We start from the raw sequence: 18,233 nt of genomic DNA, 5'->3' as shown, positions 1-18,233 counted from the left end.
CTTTATGACTTTTTAAATCACATTTTTTGTCTAGCTTATTTTATTATAAAAATACAATATATGATACATATAACATACAAAATATATTAACTGTTATTGGTCAGTTTTCTGGTCAACAGAGAATTAATAGTGAAATATGAAGAAAGTTGAAAGTTATGTCAATTTTTTTACTCTGTGGTGGGTCAGTGGTCCACTACCCTATGTTGTTCAAGGGCCAACTGTATTTAACATTGCTTTATCAAGTGTTTTTCCTGAAATGAGAATGAGCTGCCTAAAAACATAAATACAAGTATCCCCACTTGTCAAATATTTTCATTTTGCCACTTTGCTTTTACAAAAGGCCTGCATTAATATTTGTTTACTAACTAAAACAAATCCAAAGCAGATCTTTGCTTTAAAAAAAAAAAAAAAGGTAAAAAGCAAAAATAGCACTCAGGACATTTTAAGTGAGCCCTTATAGAAACAAACACACATTTCAAGCAGTGAGGGTGCAACTGTCAAGATCGTTTCCAGGAACTCTACTCAGCATCTCAGCCTCCAGGTGAGTTCTGAACTGTGTCTGTCAGCATCTGTGCTTAAGCTTGATTTATTTTGGGCATTTGTTAGCAAAACATATCCAAGGTGACAAAAAAAACCTAACAGAGGTTATTTGTTTTGGTCTGAGTATACTCAAAAAGTTTTCCATATAGGGGCACCTGGGTGGCTGTCAGCTGAGTGTCTGCCTTCAACTCAGGTCATGATCCCAGAATTCTGTGATAAAGTCCTGCATCTGACTCCTTGCTCTGCGGGGAGCCTGTTCTTCCCTCTGCCCCACTTCCTGCTTGCTCAGTCTCTCTCTCTTTCTCTGACAAATAAATAAATAAAATCCTTAAAAAAAAAAAGAGTTTGGGGCACCTCAGTGGCTCAGTGGGTTAAGCCTCTGCCTTCAGCTTAGGTCCTGGTCAGGGTCCTGGGATGGAGCCCCACATCGGGCTCTCTGCTCAGTGGGGAGCCTGCTTCCCTTCCTCTTTCTCTCTGCCTACTTGTGGTCTCTGTCTGTCAAATAAATAATCTTAAAAAAAATGCTTTCCAGATAAATTGATAATTGCTTCTTTGCACTATACATTTTGGCTTATGAAAGATTTCAGAGGAACACTCTACTTTTGGATAGTGGGGGAAACCTAAATATATAGTTTTCCAATTTATAAAGAGAAAAGTAGTCCAGCTATAACTTCAAGAATAATGTGGAGTTTTATTTTAATTATAATTAAAGTATTGGCCATCTCATTATGAGCTCTGTAACATACATATTTAAATTAAATGTTAACAGACAAGCATTACAATTTATAAATGTATGGTGCCACTACTGAGTAAATTGATTCTTCCCTGAGTGGATGTGTCCCTTCTCCCACCCACTAACAAAACAGCAATATGGTTAGTTTAATTTTATGAGTACATGATCCACTGCTGCAAATGCTAATTCTCGTCTCCACCCTGTGTTTTTCCGTGTGTGTGTGAGTTGGTTAGATCACACAGGCAACCTCTCTAAACGGTCAACAGCAAGACGAGCTAGGCTTGGGCTTTCGGTGCAGACTGACCGTGTCTGTCTGGATCAGGTGATCTGACCTATCCTCAGCAGCAAGCACTCTTCGAACCGCTTCCTCAAAGGCCGCTGCGACATTTGTGGCATCTTTTGCGCTTGTTTCAAAGTAAGGATAGTCGCCGTTGTCCCTGCACCAGGCTTGGGCTTCTTCTGTGGACACTTGACGTTCACTTATGTCGATCTTGTTGCCTAAGATCACAAAAGGAAAGCTTTCAGGCTCCTTCACATCTGCCTAATGTATGAACTCTTTCTTTCAGTTACTCAAGTTCTGGAAGCTCTGGGAATCATTGACACTGAAAGTGAGCAGGAAACAGTCAGAACCTCTGTAAAATGGCGTCCTCAGGCTTCTGAATCGCTCTTGACCTGCTATGTCCCAAATTTGCATAATAACAAAATGTCTGTCCACCTCCAAATCTTTATTAAAAAATTCCACACCTATTGTATGGAAGAGCTGGGTATCAAACTTATTGGTCACATATCTGTTCATCAGAGAGCTCTTCCCAACTCCACCATCTCCAAGGAGAATTACTTTAAAAAGTGAAGATTTTCCTGCCATTATTAATCTCAAGGTTTTGACTTTAGAACCCTTAAAATAAAAAGATACCCATTATGTCCATCTACAGACATTATTCTGTGACTGTAAGAATTCAAATCAATATATGTAGCCCAATTTATTTCTGAATAAGGAATACCTATAAAATCTGTCAGTAACTCATCACTGACTTAGCTGCTACAATCTTACCATAACTCCCTAAAACAACTAATGAGGGATTGTTCTTCCCCTTCCTTAGGTCACAGTTTACTGTGAAGCTAATTTTTGTTATACTTTGCTCTTTGTTAGGTCTGTAATCAAAGGAACGAGACTGATACAAAGCAAAAGTCAAGCTAAGCTTTATTTCATGCCAAGCATCGAGAATCAAACCGACCAGTTGGAGCCATTCTTACAAGGAGGTGACCCCTCCCAGCCTCACAGACTAACTTTTATAGAGCAAAGGCCATGTGGTAGGGTCTGGCCACACACAGGCGGCCAATGAGATTGCAACACACAGAGAAAGCTGCACAGTCATGCTCGGTCCCACACGGGTGGCCAAATGAATTACAATTCACCCCATAGTAGCTATTTGAACTAGCCTATCACCTTGGTCAGAATTGGCACCCAAAAGGCAGGGCCCACACTCCGTGGTAGCTAGGGAGACAGTATGCACGCTCCACTGATTTGGTGTCTCTATCTGACCGGACTCATCCCTGCATTTGGGCTGTTAGCTCCACCTGACCTGACCCACCCTTGTATTTGGGCTTTGTTACCTGGGACTGGTTTCCTGGGCTTGCTTTTAAGTAAGTTTTCTGGCTGGGGGTGGGGGTGGGGGGCAAGGTCAGTTTAAGTTTTACTGCATAAACAACAAAATGGCTGTTCAACTGAGATGAAATTGCTCTGGCCAAATAGGCCCTTACAGTATATATAGATCAACTTTTTTTTCCAGGTTTATTTTGTTCTATTTCAAAATAATGGCACAGATTAATTTTTGCTAAAAGTCGGAGTTGCCCTAATGGGTCTTATGGGTAGACTATAATAGAGTGTGATATATTAAAAACTACTGCTGCTGAGATTAATTTTTGGAAGTTCAAATTAACATTTCTAATGGAGAGAAGTGTTTGCTTACTGAGTAATTGGTGTTTTAACCACCTACAGCTAGATCAGTCAACTTCTGTGTCTTGCTTTCCTCATCCTTTTGGTGAATCATTTTAAGAGAGAAAGTGGGGTAAGAGTAAAGAAAATCCTTGGTATGTTAGGCAAACATTGACAATAATAGATGGTCTGTTTGAAATTGGCACAAAAATTGTCTGTTAGTGCATCTTAACAAATGGACTTAGATTTATTTGTAAGTAGGCAGGTGATTATTGTAGACAGTAATGGTAAAGAGTGTAAGGGCCTATTTAGCCAGAGCAATTTCATCTCAGTTGAACAGCCATTTTGTTGTTTATGCAGTAAAACTTAAATTGACCTTGCCCCCCACCCTCACCCCCAGCCAGAAAACTTACTTAAAAGCAAGCCCAGGAAACCAGTCCCAGGTAACAAAGCCCAAATACAAGGGTGGGTCAGGTCAGGTGGAGCTAACAGCCCAAATGCAGGGATGAGTCCGGTCAGGTGGAGACACCAAATCAGTGGAGCGTGCATACTGTCTCCCTAGCTACCACAGAGTGTGGGCCCTGCCTTTTGGGTGCCAATTCTGACCAAGGTGATAGGCTAGTTCAAATAGCTACTATGGGGTGAATTGTAATTCATTTGGCCACCCGTGTGGGACCGAGCATGACTGTGCAGCTTTCTCTGTGTGTTACAATCTCATTGGCCACCTGTGTGTGGCCAGGCTCAACCACATGGCCTTTGCTCTATAAAAGTTAGTCTGTGAGGCAGGGAGGGGTTGCGCTCTCTGTAAGAGGCAGCCCTGAACATTTGGTTTGATTCTCGATGCTGGCATGAAATAAAGCTTTGCTTGACCTTCGCTTTGTATCAGTCTTGCTCCTTTAATCATGGACCCATTATTGGGGGACCCAACAATACTCTTGCAGGTAAGTCTTTTTTTTTTTTTCCTTTTTACACATTATGTTATTTTAGTCACTGTACAGTACATCATTAGTTTTTGATGTAGAGTTCCATGATTCATTGTTTGCATGTAACACCCAGTGCTCCATGCAATCTGTGCCCTCCTTAATACCCACCAACAGCAGGCAAGTCTCAAGGCATAATTAAAACTTCCCACACTATAGGAACCAGGTCATGTGGAGTGGGATTTCATCTGCCTACAGATAAATACAAATATCTCTAAATGCTGGTGAGAACTTTATTCCTACTTAATGTTTATTATGGTTTTTCTTAAGGTACTTTCAAAGACACTGGCAGTTTTTGAATAATGAGAGGAAGAGAAAAATTAAACCTAGCATATTAACCAATTATAAATTTATGACAAACTCTATTTCCTCCATAATACTTTATTCCTTCTCTCCAGTTTTTTGAACTCAAATTATATTATTTAATCTGCAAATATCTCAGCAGTAAGAGCTTTTAAGTATATTAAATTTTATAAAAATTTTATAACACAAAAGAGTTATCAGAGCTTTTGAACTTTCTATAATGAAGAAAATGCCCTACAAACTCATTAGGCAGTAGCCATATGAAGGTATTGAGCACTTAACATGTGACTGCAGGGATGAAGGAAAAAATCTTAAATTTTATTTAATTTTAACAAGTTTAATTTGCCACATTCAAAGAGCCAACAGTTGTACTGAACAGCATGGTTCTGGAGAAAACTTGTGATTAATATAAAAGTAGTTAATGATGAATGAAAGTAGATGTTGAGTATTGGAATGGTAAGATATTAATAGTTATTATACTGAATAGCATGAATTTGCAAATTCCTTAAGCATATGATTACATTATAATGTGATGTGTGAACCACAATACATGTACATGAATCCCTGTAATGTAATTGAGCATTTTTTATAATGTAAAATAATTAATTATTCATTCCAACTACATGCTGTACCATTATGGAAAAAAAAAACCTCTAGCAACTTCTCATTAGACAGAAATAAAGTTAACAAGAAAATATAATTAAAAAATAATGGAAAAGAACTTAAACCTTAATTTAACTGTCATTATCATTCCTTTCAAATAAGTGCCAGAGTAATTCATTCTCTAATTAATACAATTAAAGTTGTGCAAGAGAAGTATTAGGTAATGAAAGTGCATACCTCTAGAAGGTCATATTAATGTTTTTTTTACATTCTCTGAATTTTATGATGTCTTAGCACCTTAAAAAATATTTCTGAACAGTTAAAGACTTTCCAGCACACTCATTCCTTGAGATAGCAAAGGATTCCACCAACAGCAAGCTTTTTGTGACCAAATCAACAAATCCCATTCCTAGTACTTCCTTTATCTAACTCTTACAGACTAAGCCAAAGTTTCTCCTGCCTTAAATCACTTCGAGGACCATAATACCAGAGACCACTACTGTAACTCAAAGTCTGCTAAAATTATTACTTTGAAATACTTTGCCTCTCTTTGGGACCCAAATTAAGGCCCTGAGTTAGGGTTCCTTTTATTCCTTTTTGTCTCCTGGCCTACAGTAGTTCTTTCTCCTGTGCCCCTGTATGGGCTACCCTCCTCTCATGAAATATAGCAATAAAGTTTTCCTTTAGTGACAATGACATCTATCATGTCACTTGGTCATTCCATAAATCCAAGTCCTGCTGATACAAATAAAACAAAGCTTTCTCTATTTTAAATATATGGTTCCCCTCAATGGCAAGACAAAATAAATGGTACAGAGGAAGACTAAACAAGTTCAAAATCCTTAGTTTGCTGACATTTTAATAATGTACTAACTTGTTTATTTTGTTCAGTTATTTTGATTCTTGATCATACAACTTCAAGTTTTGGAAGAAAGAAGAGCAAAATCAAAAGAACAAAACTATTTGAACATACACTATTATTGTCCCTCCTTAAAAACTCTCCTTTATAGATTGAGGACTAAGCCTTCTTTTCAGTGAAGACATCTGGATCTCACTGACACTACAACCTTAATTCTTGCAGCTTCCTTTAAACTGCCGCAAACTCCCTCTGCTTTATTTATTCTGAAACAGTTTCAAATAGAATTCAGTTTTATTACCTAACCATTATTTCCCTTGTCTTCAGCTTTAGTGTGTGCTAACCTTCCACTCTGTAACACCTTGACCACTTCACATAATTAAATGGTTATTACTTTGGAACTCATCATTGTTATAATCACTTCTTAGACCTCTTCCTCAACATTCCATACTCCTCAGTGTTGTTATGCGCAATTATAAAAATAAGTAATCACAAAACCTTAATGTTTTGTTATGGAAGTACAAAAGATGTATATTACTCAAATCTAGTATTTATCCCAATATGTTTAAATATTTTTTAATATTGATAGACTTTCACACAGTTCCCATATTACTAACATTTTTTCATCAGTGTTCTCCATTTATTAAAATTAATGAGCAAGTGATATTGATACATTATTATTTTGAAAGCCCATAGTTTACATTAGATTTCATTGTTTGTGTTGTACATTTCGAGTTCTATTGATGCATAATGTAATAGAACCATAACCAAAGCATCACACACAGTTTTACTGTCCTAAACATCCCCTGTTCAATCATCTTCCTCTTCTTCCTGAACCTGTGAAAATCACTGATCATTTAACTGTTTTTAACTTCTGTAATCCCAAGGAACTGCATATGTTAAAATAATATACCATGTTTTGAAGGCTTTTTGAAATGATTTCTTTCACTCAGCAATATTTAAGACTCCACCATGTTTTTCATGGATTAATATCTCATTTATATCTTATGTTATTATATTATATATTAAGATATATAATATATATTATATAACTAATATATTATTGTATTATTAATATATTATCTATTGATGTATTAGTATCTCATTTATATCTTATATTTTATAACACTGCCATGTGCCAATGTGCCAATTTATCTATTCAAAGGACATCTTTTGTATATTTTGCTACATTTATATCTATTTCATTTTTAAAAGACTTTATGTAGAGGAAGAGAGAGGAGGGGAGTGAGAGAGTGAGGGGAGAAAGAATCCCAAGCAGACTCCATGCTGACCACAGAGCCCAACACACGGCTCAATCCTCCACAATCCTGAGATCATGACCTGAGCTGAAATCAAGAATCAGACACTGAACCAACCGAGCCACCCAGGCATCTCCCCAATTTTATTTTTAAAAATAATATAAAGCGTTTTTAATTTCAAATTCCAATTGTTAAATCCTGGCATATAGAAAAGCATCACAGGGCACCTTGGTGGCTCAGGGGTTTAAGCCTCTGCCTTCAGCTCAGGTTATGATCTCAGGGTCCTGGGATCGAGTCCCACATCGGGCTCTCTGCTCAGCAGGGAGCCTGCTTCCCCCCCACCCCGCCCTGCCTATTTGTGCTCTCTATCAAATAAATAAATAAAATCTTGAAGGAAGGATGGAAGGAAAGAAGGCAGGCAGGCAGGAAGTAGATAGGTATGTGGGTGATTCCGTGGAATTTTCCACATTTGATCACATGATATATACTAAAAAGGCAGTTTTATTTCCTTCTTCCTCATCTTTATGTTTATTTATGTTTTCTTGTTAATTTACATTAGCTAGGATGTCTATAAGTGCAAGGTTGAACATACATGGTAAGAGCAAACATGCTTGCCTTATACCTGATCTTATTTTTAGTATTTTTGTAGATGGTTTATATTAAGTTGAGAAGTTCCCTTTTACTCCTGGTTTACTTAGCATTTTCATCATGGTTGGATGTTGGATTTTGTCAAATGCTTTTCCTTCAACTATTATAGTCATGATTTTTCTTTTTCTTTAATGTCATTGTTTATGGTAACTGATTTTTTGAATACTTAAACACCCCTACAAACCTAGAACAAATTTCCATGTCATGATTTATTATTTTAAAAAACATATTGGTGATAATAATCTTTAAAAAAATATTGGTGGATTCAAATCATTAATATTTTGTTTTGGATTCCTCTATCCGTATGTATCAGATACACTGATCTGCAGTTTTCTTGTGACTTCATGTGTAGTAGTGATATTAGAGTAGTGCTGGCCTTAGAGAATGAGTTAAGAAATATTAATTCTATTTTCTAGAAGAGACTGTAGAGGATGGGTGTAATTTCTACATTAAATACTTGGTAGAATTCACTACCAGGGAACTCAGCTGGGCCTGATGCTTTGTATTTTGAAAGGTTATTAATTATTGATCAGTTTATTGGATACAGAACTATTCAGATTATGTATTTCTCCTGTGAGATTTAATAGACTGTCTTTCAAGGAATTGGTCCATTTCACCTACATTATCAAATCTGTATGGAGTTGTTCCTAATATTCCTTTATTATCATTTTACTGTCTAGAGGAACAGTAGTATGGCCATTTTTTTATTACTGACATTAGTAATTGTGTTTTTCCTCTTTTTTCCTTGATTCACTGGGTTAGAGTTTTCAATTTCATGGATATTTTTAAGACAGCCATTTTTGGTATAACTGATATTCTCTATTGAGAATATCAATATTGAGAATTTCAGTGCATTATTTTTACAGTGCTGTTTATTTTCAGTGCTGTTATTTTCCACTTCAGTTTTTATTAATTTTTTCTTCTGATTTAATTTTCTCTTCTTTTCCATATGGAGGGTTGGTTTGCTGATTTGACATCTTTTTCTAATATATACATTCAGTGCTATAAATTTTCCCCTTAAGCACTGTTTTCACTGTATCCACAAAATCTGGTAAGCTGTCTTTTCATTTTCATTTAGTTCTAAATGTTTTCCTTCCCTTCTCATGAGACTTCTCTGACCCATCAGTTATCTAGACTTGTGTATCTGAGCTCCAACTTTACTGGAATTTTCCAATTCTGTTACTGATTTCTAGTTTAAGTCTACTGTGTTGTTGGGATATGCTCTGCATAATTTCTATTCCTTTAAAAAATTTTTGTGTAAGTATATATCAGGGCCCATAATTTGATCTATTTTTGTAAACATTCCATGTGAATTTGAGAATATGTATTCTGCTGTTGCTCTTGGATAAGATATTGTCAGTTACATCAAGTTGACAAGTAGTTCAAACTTGTGCAACTAGATCTGTCAACTACTGCTGGAAAAGACTAAAGTCACCATCTAAAACAATGGATTAATCTATTTCTTATGCATACTTTTTTGCCTCATGCATCTCCAGGCTTTGTAAGATAAACACATGTTTATTAAGGACTAATATGTCTTAGAGCAATGACCCTGTTATTTTTTTTTTTTAAGATTTTATTTATTTATTTGACAGAGAGGGATCACAAGTAGGCAGAGAGGCAGGCAGAGAGAGGGGGGGAAGCAGGCTCCCTGCTGAGCAGAGACCCTGATGTAGGGCTCGATCCTAGGACCCTGAGATCATGACCTGAGCAGAGGCTTCACCAACTGACCCACCCAGGAGTCCCCACATTGACTTTATTTTTTTTTAATTTTGATTTTATTTATTTATTTGACACACAGATAGAGAGATCTCAGGTAGGCAGAGAGGCAGGCAGAGAGAGAGGGAAAAGCAGGCTCCGTGCTGAGCAGAGAGCCTGATGCGGGGCTCAATCCCAGGACTCTGGGATCATGACCTGAGCAGAAGGCAGAGGCTTTAACCCACTGAGCCACCCAGGCACCCCTCTAACTCTATTTTTATATAACATCATAATTTACTGCTTCACAGGTAAGCTACACACCTTACAACAGAGAAACCTAATTCTTTCTGAATTCTATTAGAACCACTAAGTTTAAGAAAGATGAAAGATCTTGTTTTACTTTCATTTATTCCTTCTCTAACACTCCTTTCTTCAGATCCAAGCTTCTGAATTATATCACATTCCTTCTTTCTAAAGAACTTCTTTTAACATTTTTTGCAAAGTTGCAACAGATTTTCTCAATGTTTACTTCTCTGACAATGTCTTCATTGGTCCTCTTTTATGAAGGATAATTTTGTTTTGTTTTACCCTCAAATGCTTCAAATATCTTACTGTACTCTCTCAGTAAAATGGTTTCTCAAGGGGAGTTCAAAGTAATGAATTTCATTAATCCTCTTTGAGTAAAGTGCTTTTTTCTTTTGCCTTCTTTCCAGATTTTCTTGGCGCCTTCAATTTTTTTATGTTAAATATGATATGCCTAAGTACAGTTTTTAGGAATGTGTCCTTTTTAATGTTTCCTGGGCTTCATTGATCTGTGTTTTGGAGTCTGTTAGTAATTCTGTGAAACTCACCAGTCACAAGTATTTCAAATATTTCTTCTCTTTCTCTTTTTCTTCACCCATTGATATTCTTATTACACATTAAATCACATCTCTTGAATATTCTATTTTGGGGGGGGTGGTATTCTTTTTTCTTTTGCTTTTAGTTTGGAATGTTTCCATTCACATATTTTCAAGTTAACTGATTCTTCCTTTGGCCATAGCCAATGCACTTATAGCTCACTAAGGCAACCTTCATTTCTCTTAAAATGTTTTCAATTTCTACCATTTCTTCTAATTCCTACTTGGGGATCCATCTCTCTGCTCCCCTAACTCATGTGTTCTTACAAATGTCAATTTTTTCATAATACTTAGCAAATTGATCATAACCTTTTTATATTACAGTCTAGTTATTGTAAATTACTGCCATGTGTGGTTCTGATACTTGCTTTTTCTCTGGAGACTTTTTTTTTTTTTTTTTGCCTTTGGGCATGTTTTATTATTTTTTTATTTACAGCGAGATATAGTGTATAGGATGAAAAGAACTGAGAGGTAAACTTTGAAGATTTATTTAGACTAGTAAAGATTTAGGTTCTTTTTATTGTTTCCTACAGCTAAAAGTTTTAAAGAGTAAAATTTCCTGTATTATCTTTTTTTCTTTTTCTCCTGAGTCTTTGGGTATACCTAGAAAATCCTTAAACAGTGCCTGAGCATTGCAGTTCTTTCAGCTATCATTCTCTATAATTTTACAGGAAACAGGTTGATGTAGTTGTAAGGTATGAGGAGAGCATTCCATAGTCCTTATGATTGGGATTCCCCCCTCACCTTCCCCTTTCTTCCTCCCTGACTCCACCCCTCCCTTTCTTCCTTCCTCCCTCATTCTCCACCTCTCTCCCTCTTCTTTCTCTCTCTCTCTCTCTCTTTTTTTTTTTATATTAGGTGTGATAGGGAAGGTAAAGAGAGCTGGATTTGATTATTTCCCTTCTCCCAAGGGATTAGTCTCTAGTAAAACTCAATAAGTTGGCCATTACAGTATAGTTTTTCTCTTTAGGGAAGGCTCTTATTAAGGGTATCAGAATATTTTGAGTTCATTTTATAATGATTACTTTTCCCTATTATTCTGTTAGAAACCCCAACACATTTTTCTCAATCTTCACATAGAGACATAGTGAGGCTCCTAGAGGTAAAATTCATTTACGACCCTCCTGAAACTGGATATCCAGAATGTTTAACTCTCAAGCTCATCCATGTTTTACAATTAGTGAATCACAGTTCAAGTGGTCCTACTTAGGACCTACTTAGAGGAACTGCCTATAAAACAGGCTTATAGGTCCTGGACTTCTGTTCTTACTATTCTGTGATTCTCTGTGTTCACTTGTCTCAACATTTTGTTTTTTCAAGTAAACTCTATCTGTAAAGTGAGGGTCATACTCACAACCCTGAGAATAAGAGTCACATGATCTATAAACTGAGCCAGTCAGGCGCCCTGCTCTCTCCATTTTTAAGGTCTATGCCTTGCCCTGTTACCTCAATCTTCTGACAGATCTAAAAAGAATTACTGATTTTTTAAGACACCTGGCTCAGTCGGTTGAGTCTGCCTTCAGCACAGGTCATGATCTCAGGGTCCTGGGATAGAGTCCTGCATTGGGGTCCTTGCTCAGCAGAAAAATCTGCTTCTCCCTCTGCCTCTGCCTCTGCCCCTGCTTGTGTACTCTCTCTCTCTCTCTCTCTCTCTCTCACTTGTAAATAAATAAATAAAATCTTTTTTAAAAAAATTACTGATTTTTCAACAGTTCAATGTTTTCTTTGTTCTATGAATGGAAATGATACCTCAAAACTGTTTTATTTCTTGGAACACAAATGAGAAGTATATCCCAATATTTTAATGTCAACTCTAGTACCTAGCTGCCTTACCAGAAAACAAAAAACAAAGATTTATTGTATAATTCTGAATATTTTTAATGTTCAAATGAAAATGTCATATTATGCAATCTAAGAAACCATATTTATTATTTGTTATATAAGTGAAGTAAATTAAGACTTAGAAGTTCCTGAGTATTTAAAATTTATAATTTTATCAGAACACTTTTTTTCTTTTGCATAATAATGTGTTACTTTTTTTTCAACTTATGTTATTATTTCAACCAAATAATAGGAAATAATCTGGATACCATTTTATATTTCCTAACAATAACTAGAGGCCAGATTTTCATACATGAAAATATCTTGGCTTTCAAAAAAGAACATGTACATATGAACTGCTATCTTACATATGAATACACATATGAATAATTATATAAACTATTTTATTTTCCATTCACATACAATAAAACCCATTTTCATCCAATGTATTCATTAGCATAACCATCATCAGCTTTCACACAGTTGATAAACAGCTTATAGACAACTGAAATTAAAATATAATGTTTATCTATTATGTCGATTTTAAGGTTAACCTTAAGAAGAATGTAAAATCTCTTGGATTCCAGAATTGGGAATAATTATATTATTCAAAGAAGGCAAAAATCTTCACCAAGATTAAATAATATTGGATGTAATGTCATTTAAAAAAAAAAAGAAATGTGTGCAAAAAGAGTACATTATTACAGAGCTCTTAATTTACCTTAATCATTCAGTGCATCATATTCATTATCATCAGCAGCAAGGAAAAGAAATACAAAAGCTCACTATAGGAACTTTTATTTAATTTGAGAATTTTAGGACAAAAAGAAAGGAATTAAAATGTTAAAAAAATTATTGTTCTGAGTTCTATCATCAGCTGTCTTAAGCCCTGCTAGATTATTAAATTAAAAAGACAACCACACTTGAATATTGTTCAAGACCTTTCTCAGCTTTAGAAAAAAAGAAAAAAATTCTCAGCCTAGAATAAAAGATTATATTTTTGACATAAACAGGGTTTTTTTTGTTCTAAATTTGACACTCAGCTATAAAATTATATTAGGATTAAATGTATTTTATTCTTCTAAAACCCCAAGTTTTAAGGTAATCTAGAAAAAAATTATATGCCACCAAATAAAATAAGGACAAAAATTTTAATATAAGGGCTTTGCAAGGAAGGAGACTCAGGGTATACAAGGAGAGCCAATACAAGGCTAAATAAAGGTAGAACAAAATGTTTGTACAGCACTTCTGGATACCAAGGCAAATGTGTTTTAATAATAATGACATAGTCATCATAAAACTGTAAGATGTGGGGGCACCTAGGTGGCTCAGTGGGTTAAGCTTCTGCCTTCAGCTCGGGTCATGCCAGCCCCATACAGGGCTCTCTGATCAGCAGGGAGGCTGCTTCTCTCTCGCTCTCTCTTGCCTGCCTCTCTGCCTACTTGTGATCTCCCTCTCTGTCAAGTAAATAAAAAAAAAAAAAAAAAAAACAGACAAACAAAAAAACTACAAGAAGTGTCCATGGAATGAATGAACTAACAAGACTTTACTGGCGGTTTTATAGATGAGTTCTTTATTTGGCCATTTCTCTTGTACAATTTCAATAAGAGAAGTAGAATAAATTAGATGACTATATGGGTCTACTAACCATGCTTCAGTTTTATTTGATGTAAGTAGGCACAATAATTTTAGTATCAGTATTATACTGTAGTATGTGATAATGATAGGCACAGTTTTTGACTATATAGATCTACAGGCCTGTTTATACATCAAGTGACAAAGTAAGCATGACTTAATTTGGGCTATCCATCCACTTACTAAGGGCTATCCATCCTTAACTAAACCTGCCAATTACATCCCTACAACTCACCATTCACTAAAACCTATCACATTTGTCTCCCAGGCCTTTGCCCAGGCTGATACACACACCCAGTCTCTATATATCACACTTAAGTGTATAGATATATATATCATAATACATACATATACAGACACACACACACTGTATACATAACATATCATATATTACCTAAAAGCTACCCACTTCCAAAAAGCGAAGATAATAAAATTTTGCAGACATACTTGTAGTGGTTCAAATGGAACAATCTAAGTGCCTAACTGAGGAATGCTCTGACACTACTTGAAGAAACACAAAAATAGAGAACTACTGAAATAAACTTATTTTTAAAAAATAAAATAACTGAAATCATGTAGAATATAAAATTATACACCTTACAGTTTAGAGAAGAACCTAGAATAATCAGTGTTAGCTTCAATATTGATTTTTTAATATATCAAATGTATTTTTAAGCATCAGTATCACTGAAAGCGCAAATAAAATAAATTTTGTAATTAAGAGAAAGTAGAAATGACTTTCTTTTATTTTTTCACATAGTAGTATCCACTAAATCTCAAAAAAATTGCTTCCTAAATTTTTCTGAAATTCATATCAAATTGAAAATGTAACTTGCTCTGACAACAAAGAGTATAAACAACAAAAGAAAAATAAATTGGACTTTGTCAACATTAAAATTTTTGCTTCAATGCATGTTACCAAGAAAGTGAAGAGAAAACCACAAAATGGCAGAAAATATTTGAAAGTCCTATACCTGATAATGGACTTGTATCTCGACAAAAGAATTATTTAATGAGCAAAGACTATTTTTTTTTTTCCAACAAGATATATAAGTGGTCAATAGGTGTGTGGAAGACGTGAACATACTTCTCACAAAAAAGTAAATCAAAGCCAGTGAAATGCCACTTCATCCCCACTAGGATGCCAAAAAACAGACAGTAAGAAATATTTTACAGAGAATGTGGAAAAGTGGGATTTCATATATATATACTGCTGGCAAGAAGATAGAGTATAAAGTTCTTTGAGTTTTCATTAGGGTAATCTTACAGTTAGAATCTACCAATATTCCCAAAAGTGGAATATGCAGTCTCCAAAATCTAAATAAACCAACCAAATGCAGGGCCTCTTCTTTGGTCTTAGGGGTGTTCCGTTACACCACTTTATTTTTAGTAACTTGTGAAATATCCCAAGTGGACTGTGCCCACTCCTAAGAATTTCAGTGTCTTGCAAAACACTTGGGCCTTTGCTGGACTTATTAAGCAGCCCCAGATAGTCATATGTATTACCATCACATTAAAATTAGTAGTACTGTGCTCCACAGTTTGTTATCATAGTATTATCAATATAGTGTATCATTACACTTAAAACCTGATAAAGACCAAATTTTTTCTACCTAACTGACCAGAATAAACCAATGAGTTTAGATAACTTTGTAGCAACACAATTATAATAAATTGGTATCCTTTCAATGTGAAGTTAAAGTGTAGCTGGGTCTTTTCCAAGACTGAGGTAGAGCAAGGGCAATCACTGAATACCAGCCTTCTTTATCCTGCTGTGACTTTTGTATGTCTGAAACCATGTCTGGAACTGCTGGAATACTATGCAGCCATCAAAAGACATGAAATCTTGCCATTTGCGACGACGTGGATGGAACTAGAGGGTATCATGCTTAGCGAAATAAGTCAATCGGAGAAAGACAACTATCATATGATCTCTTTGATTTGAGGAAGTGGAGATGGGATGCAGGTGGGTTGGGGGGAGGTAGGAAAAGAAAAAAATGAAAAGATGGGATTGGGAGGGAGACAAACCATAAAAGACTCAATCTCAAGAAACAGACTGAAGGTTGCTGGGGGAAGGGTGGACGGGAGATGGTGGTGGGGAAATGGACATTGGGGAGGGTATGTACTGTGATGAGTGCTGTGAACTGTGTAAACCTGGTGATTCACAGACCTTGCCCCTGGGGATAAAAATACATTATATATTTATTAAAATAAAAAAATTTAAAAAAAGACAAATAGAGTTCTTTGCTTATTGAAGCACTATTTATAATAGTGAAGGTATAGAAACAGCCCAAGTGCCCATAGACAGATGAATGGATAAAGAAGAAGTGATATATATGTACAATAGAATATCACTCAGTCCTAAAAACGAGTGAGATCTTGCCACTTGCAATAACATGCACGGACCTAGAGGATATAAGGCAAAGTGAAATAAGTCAGAAAGGGAAAGACAAATACTGTATGATTTCAGTTTTATATGGAATCTAAAAAGAAACAGCAGAAACAGACATATAAATATAGAAAATGCACTGATTGCCAGAGGGGAGAGGGAATGTGATAATGAGCAAAATGGGTAGAGGGGAGTGGGAGATACAAGCTTTCAGTTACAGAATGAGTAAGTACAGGGATGAAAGGTACAGCATAGGTAATATAGACAATGGGATTTCAGAGTGTTGTATTGTTGAAAGATGGTAGTATTCTTCAACAAGCATAACTTGTATCACTATGTTGTATAGCTGAAACTAATGTAACACAGTGTGTTAATTATAATTTATAAACAAACAAATGAACAACAACAAAAAAATCCAGTGTTCTTGAATCCTGAAAAAAAAAGGAAAGGGAATTACTAATTTTATTATTTGAGATATGAGTTTGTATTTTGAAATGGGTAGTGATTTTCCTAATTATTTATTTCTCTTTTTAGATCAAGTGGCTGCATATACTAGGAAATACCCTTAAGTGAGGGTAACAGAAGAATTTAGTGTGCACTTTAAAGAAAAGGCCACTATTTACTTATAAGGACAAATGGTGAGGTAGTAAGTGGGAAAACAGTTTAATTTCACCTTTTAGTTGCGTTAAGTAGGCTAAAATCATATGGTGCTTGAATGGATGAGGAAGCATGGCCACATTTGACATATGTGCCCAGAGGAAAAATTCTCTCCATGTGCACAGGCAGAATTCTCAAGAAGTCTCCCACTGTATTTGTATGTTGTTATTGTTTTCATTTGTCAGGACTCTTTCCTTACTAAGATACAATCAAATTGTTATTCTGTGTAATTGCTTAAATAAGAATTACCTGTAAAGAAACCCAGAAAAATCCAGAGTTCTGTTTTTTTTTTTAATATTGAGATTTCATTTAATATTTTTTTAAGATTTTATCTATTTATTTGAGAGAGAGAATGAGGGAGAGTGAGAGCAGATGGGGAGGATCAGAAGGAGAAGCAGACTTCCTGCTGAACAGGGAGCCTGATGAGGGACTGAATCCCAGACCTCCAGGATCATGACCTGAGTCAAAGCCAGTTGCTTAACCAACTGAGCCACCCAGACGCCCAAATCTAGAGGTTTTTAACCTGTTTAATATTCTTTAGCCTTTCACTTGCATTTAAGTTAGCACTTCATATTTGCAAATTTTTATTTTTGGTTTTATTTCTATTTCCAAGAAACTAGGCTAACTAGTTTCTAACTACAACTAAAAAAAAAAGTTCAATGAGTTATGGCACTTTGGCACAGTTTAATCTTAAAATGGCACAGTTTAATCTTAAAATGGCACAGTTTAATCTTAAAATGGGTCTATGATAATTACATAATATTAGTTTTAAAGGACAAAATATAAAGGTCATGCAAAATAGTGGAGAAGGAAGCTCTGGGAGGCAGTCGCATTAAAAGCAACCATTATGCTGGTAAACAGAGCAAGTCAAGAAGTGAGATGTTTGGAAGATGCAGAGAAAGGGGAGTGTATTCCTACACTGCTGGTAGGAATACAAGCTGATACAGCCACTCTGGAAAACAGCATGGAGGGAACCTCAGAAAGTTGAAAATACAGCTACCCTATGACCCAGCAATGGTTCTTGGATATTTACCCAAAGAATAAGAAAAAAACTAATTCAAAGGGGTTCATGTAGTGGTGATGTTGATTTCAAAACAATGTAACTATACTTGATACTTACTACATTATATATTTCAGGATGGTTAAGATGCTAAAGTTTGTATATGCTTTTTACTACACTTAAAAATAATAAAATCGAAAATAAAACCAAACAACAATTACCATCTTTCCTAGATTCTTTCCTGAAATTTGTCAGGTATACAAGAAGTAGAATATG

At 35.4% G+C, this 18,233-nt stretch overlaps 1 protein-coding gene across 1 annotated transcript; it reads right to left on the bottom strand.

Moving 5' to 3' along the window:
- Nucleotides 1–1,532: 1,532 nt before the first annotated feature.
- LOC308337775 (ras-related protein Rab-9A-like) lies at nucleotides 1,533–2,138 on the bottom strand (the record flags this gene model as incomplete). The annotated part of the gene is given in 3 exon segments (XM_080795975.1): nucleotides 1,533–1,814; nucleotides 1,818–1,835; nucleotides 1,839–2,138. Coding segments are annotated over 3 exon segments (600 nt in total).
- Nucleotides 2,139–18,233: the final 16,095 nt, after the last annotated feature.

Source organism: Martes martes (assembly GCF_963455335.1).
Source record: "Martes martes genome assembly, chromosome: Y".
Classification (NCBI taxonomy): Eukaryota; Metazoa; Chordata; class Mammalia; order Carnivora; family Mustelidae; genus Martes; species Martes martes.
The sequence above is the reverse complement of the archived record's forward strand: the minus strand, read 5'-3'. Positions and strand labels throughout refer to the sequence as shown.